At 39.0% G+C, this 9,390-nt stretch overlaps 1 protein-coding gene across 1 annotated transcript in view; it reads left to right on the forward strand.

Annotated features, from left to right (window-relative positions):
* LOC141441131 (uncharacterized) overlaps window positions 1–8,706 on the forward strand; it is a gene marked incomplete in the record, with an annotated part of 23,414 nt that extends 14,708 nt beyond the window's left edge. The window contains 2 exon segments of the mRNA XM_074105818.1: window positions 960–1,103; window positions 4,299–8,706. Of these exon segments, the coding sequence (XP_073961919.1) occupies window positions 960–1,103; window positions 4,299–4,451 (297 nt within the window).
* Window positions 8,707–9,390: the final 684 nt, after the last annotated feature.

Genomic DNA, 9,390 nt, shown 5'->3' on the forward strand with positions numbered 1-9,390 from the left:
GATCTTCCAAGTTTAGGTATATTTTATACCTTAGGCTGATTTAAGAGTAAAACTACTAATAATTCTCAAGCAAACTTAGCCGTTATAGTTTTCCTTGAAAGGTTGATATACACTACCATCCTGAATTTTTTCAAATTTTTCCACCCACCGGTTTAGATTTTAGAGTGGTGGAAGGGGGACGCTCGATTTTCATGAAAATTTGCACTTAAAAGTTTAATATTTCGCAAACAAATCACTGAATCGAAAAATCGTCTTAGCAAACCTCTAATGGTTTTAAAAGAACTATCCAACGATACCCACACTATAGGGTTGGATGAGAAAAAAAACACCCCCACTTTAAGTCTATGGGAGGTACCCCAAAAAATTTTTTTTTGAATTTTTTATTGTACCATTTTGTCGGCATAGTTCACATATATATCCGTGCAAAATTACAGCTTTCTATTGAAAGTCCCTGAGCAAAGCCGCGGACGGACGGACAGACAGACAGACAGACATGGCGAAACTATATGGTTCCGTTTTTGCCATTTTCGCTCCGGAACCCTAAAAATAGTATGAGCAGCGCTAACTGTACGCGTCGCGTGCGACGGATTTTACCAGCACCCGCCAACCCGCGCCCGCAAGCGTGCGCCAGCAGGGCTACTACGAAACTCGAAACTCGAAGTTCGTGTCCTGCAAGGCTACTACGAAACTCGAAACACGAAGTTCGTGTCGTGCGGTCCCTCTGACACACTATTTAATACGAGAGCGAGAGGGACGGTACGATACGAACTTCGAGTTTCGAGTTTCGTAGTAGCCCTGCTGTTGCCCCTCTGACACTTATACTATTTAATACGAGAGCGAGAGGGACGTAGCCCTGCTGTTCCGTCACCCGCGCCAGCTAGTGTATTCCCTAATCCGCCAATGTCGCTGGTGTAAGGGTGACTGTAAAGACGCCATGGTTTACGCATTGACAGGTATCGTTCTGGTTCTACGAGTACTACAGCTCGCAGTACCGCCGGAGCTTCCTGGAGATGAGCTTCAAGTGGTGCAACCTGGTGTACAAGGACATGTTCTTTGGACCAGCTCTCAGGAGGAACCTGCCCAAATCCTGCCCCCACAAACCGGTATGACACCACCTGATTAACCATTAGGCAGGGCAGTAGACAAGTACTTGGGGTCCCTGAACTAAATAGGCTGCATGAAAAAATTGAAAATATGTCACAGGGTTCTCTAATTTTTTTCAGCGAAAATATTTATTTCAAATGATTCATCTCCCAATCCCAACTGTTTCATTGTTTTTTTTGTTAGTATTTTAGGATTGTTACGAGGGCAGGATGATAAGTAACTAGCCTTATGAAAAAATACTAATTTTTCGTGATAAATCTGATTTTATTTTTCGACATAGTCTCCGTGTAGTTCTATGCATTTATTCCATCTTCGTTCTAAAGCTTTAATGCCCTCCATAAAATGACTTTTCTGAAGGCCTGCAAAATACTCCTCTACAGCGGCTATAACTTCATCATTTGTGGCAAATTTCTGTCCACCCAAAAAGTTTTCAGCTTAGGGAACAGATGGAAGTCTGATGGTGCTAGGTCAGGCGAATAAGGTGGGTGTGGCAGCAAATCAAACTTTAATTCGTTGATTTTTGCCATAGCTTTAACACACGTGTGAACTCGAGCGTTATCTTGATAGAAGATGATTTTTTTTTTCGCTAAACTTGGTCGTTTTCCTGAATGCATTGATGCAGTTTATCTAAAAGATTAGCGTAATATTCTCCAGTAATTGTTTGACCTTTAGGAAGGTAATCTATCATCAAAATTCCACTAGCATCCCAAAAAACAGAAGCCATCACCTTCCCCGCTGATTTTACAGCCATAGCTTTTTTAGGAGCCGAACACCCAGATTCGGTCCATTGCTTTGATTGTATTTTTGATTCTGGTGTGTAATGGTGAACCCATGTTTCATCAGTTGTTACAAATCGACGCAAAAAAGCTTTATTACGCTCAAAACGGTTCAAACAATCTTTCGAGTTTTGCTCCCGAATCCTTTTTTGATCTTGCGCAATCGCGGCACCCATCGGGCGGATAACTTCTTCATATGCAATTCTTCACTTAGGATATGATGTACCCGTTCTTTCGAGATACCTATAGTGTCAGCTATTTCAGATAACTTCAATCGTCGATCGGCCAAAACCAAATCATGCACTTTGGTCACCATTTCTGGAGTCGTAACACTTTTAGGACGTCCGGGGCGGACTTCATCTTGGACACATGTACGGCCGCGTTTAAATTCGGCCACCCAGTTTTTTTACCGCGGCATAAGATAGAGCACATTCACCCAACACATTGTTTAACTCTTCATAAATTTCTGTCCCCTTCATCCTCTTCATAAACAGAAACTTAATTACCGCTCGTTGTTCAAATCTATCCATTTTGAAATCAATTGACAGAATATATTTTCAAATGACAACAAATCGATTAAATTGTCACACCACCCGATTCAAATTTAGAACGCAGATAGCCAGAGACACGCTTTTAAAAATAGTATAGTTTTTTTTTTAATTTTTTTTAATTTTAAATTGCAAAGGCCAGTTACTTATCATCCCGCCTACGTATTAAACTATCTTAACTTAAATAAAACCTACAGGATAGTTCAGAAGTCCACCAACAAGATGGACGGATGACCTGGTTAAAGCCGCAGGTTCACGGTGGATGCAGGCCGCTGCCAACCGAAGCAACTGGAGGTCTGTGGGGGAGGCCTATGTCCAACAGTGGACGTCCTACGGCTGAGATGATGATGATGATGATGATGAGTCCAGAAGTATATCCTATCGTTAGAAAGTTATGTTTAATAAATGCAATTTACTTTTCATCTCTCCTGTTCGGAAAGTTTAATTTTCATGGGTAGATAGCCGGGTGGAAAATTGCGTTTTCATCTCTAGGGTGGAAAGTAATCTTTTTTTAATTTTTTTGATTAGCCACGTAGTCGAAGATAATTGAGTTACGCAATGACACTTTTTTTTCACGTTTCGGCATGGCCATCTAGATGTACGTCGTGACCAAGGAGCTTTTAAACAACACTGGAGGTTGAACGCCGAACATCCGTTTAAATATCTCAGGTGAAATGGGTCACTTTCCTCCCTTGGTTATCAATCTACTATTGTGAGGCGGTAACTAAATTTTATTTTTTTCCAACAGAGATATAATGCTTGAAAAAATGAAATCACATTAAAACTGCTGATTGTTCGAATATTTGAGCTCAAATTGTTAAGTTACTGCGTAGGCACTGTGTTATATTAACTTAATTTATTTTAATGAACGCCCTTACAATGTTGTTTCAATAGGCCGCAGTTGCCAGAGGTGTTGAATAAATTATATTTTAAAATTCAAATAAATCCCAAGAGGAGAAGGCGGGATGACCTGAGCGCTTTTCAGCTCGATTGGCAGGTGCATGCCCAGGACAGGGAAGAGTGGCGGAGGAAAGGGGAGGCCTTTGCCCCAGCAGTGGGACATAAAAAAAAACAAATAAGACTTTCAGTTCGATAGCGTAACGTTTAAACCAACAAATAATAGCACAAGGTACATGCAAAAGTACCTATCGATAGTTTGTGTAACAGTAGTTCCGTCAGTTTGGCATCTGGCATTTGAATTATGTTAAAACAAATACAAATAGAATATAGCTGACACCAATATCTTCTTTCGGCACAATGTTTCTTTTCTTTCTTCTTATTATTTACTCTTAGGAGTATGTAAGGTTTTCTTACTTTTAATTGTATTTTTTTGCTGTGTCGAATTTTGGATTTTTTTTTTTATCCGACTGGATGGCAAACGAGCAAGTGGATCTCCTGATGGTAAGAGATCACCACCGCCCATAAACATCTGCAACACCAGGGGTATAGCAGATGCGTTGCCACCCTAGAGGCCTAAGATGGGATACCTCAAGTGCCAGTAATTTCACCGGCTGTCTTACTCTCCACGCCGACACAACAGTGCAAGCACTGCTGCTTCACGGCAAGATTAGCAAGCAAGATGGTGGCAGATATCCGGGCGGACCTTGCACAAGGTCCAACCACCTGCAAAGCTATTCTTTCTTTCTGTTCTTCCTTTCAATGAACAGAAAAACCCCCACGCGCCGCTGTTCGCTGGCGTCCAGTTCGCGGTTTAACGCGTCACGTTTACCGTATGTAACGCGTACCGTCCCACCTGCTCAAAAAACGCTGACGCTAGTATGTACCTCACTTAAGTCTTAAGTATCCCACGGCGTGCGATCAAATCAAATGACGACTTCAAATGTTGCACTCATTTCTTTTCATTCCCCAGGGAGACTACCATCTCGTGAACATGACGTTGTCCATAAGTGCGATGCCGAGTTTCCCCTTCACCAAGGGACGCATCTACTGCAACATGACACTGAGGCAGGAGACAATAGTTGCTGGGTACATCGACATGGAGCTCAAACGCAAGAGGAATTAACCAACGGGCCGCCAAGCTTCTATTTAACGTATCGGAGGCGGAGGTCTTATAGGCTCTTTAGATTCCCGCACAAATCACAATTCGTGATTTTCATGGACTTGGAAACTACTTATTATACAGTTTATTTTCCGAAAGAATCTTTGTACTTTGTACATTAACCATCCAGCTAGGGCCCCGCGCGCACATTAAAGAAATTTAAAATGTTCATAAAGTAAAAATGATATTGTAAATAATTATGCATCCTTTCGAAGCGTGCTGTCAGTTAAGTTTGATTGAACTTTAAAAGAGCTAGTGCCTGGCCAAGCTAACTCTGCAGAGAATAATATGGTAACACTGCAAATGTAACGCATATTATATTATGTACGTTATTTGACGTTAAAATACAGTGTTGCCAAATTATTCCGTTGCAGACTTAGCTTGGCCAGGCTCTAATGATTTTCGAATGGCGGAAAAGGGGCCCCGAGAATTTGCATTGCCTAGGGGCCCCGACATGGATTCGCTCCCAACTAAGAATTTTCTAGAAGGTTCAACATACTTATAGGCTTCAGGCGCCCCTTTAAGTCCGGCGCGGCGGTCGCCCCACCACGCCCTACCCTAACGCCGCTACTGTCTGGGTCGCGGAGTGGGCTCGTGTCTAGACTAGACTGCCCAGTGGGTAATGAATGAATGAATTAATGATTAATTTATATCCATATTGTTTGTTAAGTTAGAGATTACTTATTCAAAATAAAGAGGAGCCAGAGTGGCCACTGGTCTGAATTATACACGATTACATGAACACGATGGTCTAATTTAAACTATTTTACTGTTTATTTGACCTGATCTGAACGGTTAGTAAATTAAATGAAATGGCAATTTGTTCCTAGTTTGCGACAATTATTTGTCCCATTCCCTCAAGACCCGTCTACTCAGAGTGAACTAAATGTTTTTAAATCCTAACAAATGTGAAGACTTGCTTTGACAGGGCGCGCGCTCTCCGCTCGCTCTTTTTACGAACATTTGCGATATTAAATTTGCTTCTGGGTAGGGTCGGCAAAGATGTTCAGATGCTTTATTCCACTAGCGTAAACCAGACCTTTTTTTTATAAGACTGGGGGAAAACGAGCAAGTGGGTCACTTCATGGAAAGCAATCACCCGTTCATAGACACCCATAACATCAGTCAAATTACCGATACGTTGCCATTTTACGAAAACAGTAGGCTCGTTTTTTGAACATCCCCAAGTTGTACAGTCGCGTTAATAAACATGTTAGCAAAATTTAGATCAAAAATATCTTAACACGCTTCTACGCCGCTAACAATAGAGTCAAGTTCAGATCAAATTTTTGCTCACAAGTTTATGAACTCGACTGTACCGTACCAAAGTTTCACAGAGTGTGACAAAATTGAGGTGAGGAGGGTGGAAAGAAAGTCGATTATGAGTGTGAGTGAGACGTATAGATTGAACATCTTCTCGGAGCACTACACAAAAAAATACTAACTTTAATTAATAAAGAATATTACATACAAGATACGCGCGAAAAACAATACCACTCCTTGCAGTCGGGTAAAAAGAAAGAAAGAAAGAAGACATAATTCACTAATACGTAAGACACACAAATACAATAAAATTTACACAATTACATACAAATAAACAAAAAAAGAAAAGAAAACACACATGAAAATAGTAATATAGCAAACAAACAGACAGACAGATATAGGCATCTAACTTATAACATCCCTCTTTTTGCGTCAGGAGTTAAAAATAATACCTACCTACTCGAAATAATAGGAAGCTCCGTCTGCTGCCGGCCGTACCTCGCCGGGGAGTCTTCAACGACTTCAGTTATTAATTTCAGCGGCTTAATATTACAGCACAATATTACCCCTGAACGGTAATTTCAGAAATTACCGTCGGTAAAACGTGTAATCTGTAATTCTCGCGTCCGCCGACGCTGTCCCCTATAAAACCAGATGCTTCACAAAATTTTCTTTTATAGCCTTTTGGGATAAATGTTGCGGATTAAAATAAGTGGCAGACGATTTTATACGAAATTTTGCTCTTATCTGGGACGTTGTGTTTAAATACAGCGTGTACTGCCCCTGCCGAGGACAATGATCTTTAGTCCCTTCTTATCTGAGAATTTTAAACAAAATTCGAACATGAAGTGACAGTGACAAGTTAATAGCATATTTTTTTATGAACTGTGGCAAATATGAAAAAAAACTTTGTTGAAATTATGTTTTTACTACAAGCGATTTTTGCTGAGTACTTTTTGTTGACTGTACTTTGTCACCCAAACCACAGAATAGATAATAGTACAAGTACCGAAACTCTATTTCCGTAGCAAGTTTCAAGTCGAAGAGTTTCGTCTTGCAGAGCCGATCCTCGCCGTACCTAGAATTTCACTACCACTTTCATTAACTAGGCTAATTTTATTAGCTTTCATTGCATCCATATTGTTACAGTTCAAATAAGCCCTATATTTTTTTTCGGACGTTATTTTTCAATATTATGTCACTCTAATAGTTTTGACGAAATGGCCAAACAAATAGAGACACATACACAAAACATAGCACTCCTACTAGCAGTAAAATAGCTAGATATGTGTTTCATACATAATTAACCATTATTATTTAATTAATTTTTACATTTGAAATTTACCACGAGCTTTGCGGTGAAGGAAAACATCGTGAGGAAACCTGCACAAACCTGCGAAGCAATTCAATGGTGTGTGTGAAGTTGTTCTGAGAGGAGGCCTGTGCCCAGCAGTGGGACGTATATAGGCTGGGATGATGATGACATAATTAACCCTTTGATTGTTCTGACGTTTCAAAATACTTGTAGAAGACTAGTTCTACTAAAACTTGCTGAAATCAAATACTTACAGCGTCTGATGTCAGGTGTCTGTTTTCGTCGGAACTTGATTAACTTCGTATTTTGTTTATTACCTAATTATTTAAAAGGGTGTAGGTAGAGTCATTCACGATGACGCGTGCCGTGGTTCTTATTAAAATGTCGATTAATGTCTAATTTTGACAAAATCACGCGTCTTCGTGGATGCCACTAGGTATAAGATAGAAGTTGAATTATTAGAGACCAATTATGTGATTTATTGAATCAGGCGTTACTTTGCGCCCTCTTTGGGTCTATTTAGCTATAGGTCTCTTGTCAGTTGCGGACGTCGGTCGCGGAATTGACACAGACTGTCTCCGTTCAGTACACGGCGTAGCCTGAAAGTTCAATATACTTTTAACTATAATACATCACGTTATAAATATGGTATATATAACATAAGGCAAGTGGAAGACCGTACACATTCTGTCCACGACCGACGCCCGCAACGGATCAGCGCTTATTAGTAAGCGCATCAAAATCAAAATATATAAATTTAAAGGATACTGGATGAAATTAGTACCTACCTAATGATCATTTGATAAATGTGCATAATTTTCGATGAAACTATTTAATCGGACCAGATGTTTAATCGTGTAATCTACAAATTGTATTAGGTTAGGTTACATTTAGGCATTTTATAACAATCCTGCACAGTTGTATAGGTATGTCTAATATAATTACAATTACTTAGATGTATGCAAAAAATGACCATCATGTAGGTACCTACCCAATATTTTGCCCTTGCAGGGTGTCACATGTAAATCTGCTGTTTGTTCCACCTGTCTATAGGTACGAGTAGATATGTAATGTGATTTGCAACATATATTTTGAACTCGAATTTGATATTTTGTATTTCATACGTAAGGGAGAATTAAAACATTAAATTCATGTTTATTTTGTATTTGGCTTTTTTATTTATATATTTACAAATCTAGTCACATCCGTCTTTATCTAAAATTATTTCATTAGTTGAATAAGTTGTTCTAAATAAATCACATTGCTATAGGTGAGCCACATGCATACATATACCTAGTTCACACTATGTACCGGAAATGAGTTGTAAGCGACATAGCAGCTTATACTTAGGCGTAGTAATTTAACTTTCAATGACGTTGGTACAGTTGGTAGGTATTTTTTTTACTAAATCACATAAAAAAATATTCCAAAAACGTTACTACTTATATTTAAAAAAACTGGCCAAGAGCGCGTCGGACACGCCCGAAATAGGGTTCCGTAGCGATTACGAAAAAATTAAGTAATATTTTTCTAAGGATTTCGTATTTTGTACGGAATATTCCAAGTTTAGGTATATTTTATACCTTAGGCTGCTATTTACTCAAAAATCACCCTACTTTACGTCTATGGGAGGTAATCTAATTATTTTTTTTGTTGTAGGTCCCATTTTGTCGGCATAGTTTACATATATATTCGTGCAAAATTACAGCTTTCTAGCATTGATAGTCCCTGAGCAATAAGCCGGGGATGAACAGACAGACAGACCGACATGGCGAAACTATAAGGGTTCCGTTTTTGCCATTTTGGCTACGGAACCCTAAAAAACTAGCTTTTGCCTGCGGCTTCGCACGCGTAGAATTCGGCTATCGCACGCTGTTCCCTCAAGAACTGGGCATTTTTCCGGTATAAAAAGTAGCCTATGTCACTCTCTGGCACGCCAATTATATCTATGCCAAAAATAACGTCGACCCGTCGCACTGCTTCGATGTAAAGGCGGACAAACACACACTTTTACATTTATAATATTAGTATGGATATTAAGAGTAGAAAAAGTAATTAACTAAACAGTTAATAGCAGTGTAAGGTAATTTATACAATTTACGTAATTATTATTATTATTAATAATAATTAATAATAATAATTAATAATAATAATAATAATTACGTAATTTACGTAATTATTTTGTGATGAAGTCTCTTGAGATCATATTTTAAATAAATAAATGTGTGAATATATTTGTACATAGTGTGACCAGTATATACATTCATCATTAATAAGCTGTGTATGGTAGTCGGAAACAAATCATTTGTTACTTACTCTGAGCCG

The sequence above is a fragment of the Choristoneura fumiferana genome, chromosome 23, assembly GCF_025370935.1.
Source record: "Choristoneura fumiferana chromosome 23, NRCan_CFum_1, whole genome shotgun sequence".
NCBI classification, from domain to species: Eukaryota; Metazoa; Arthropoda; class Insecta; order Lepidoptera; family Tortricidae; genus Choristoneura; species Choristoneura fumiferana.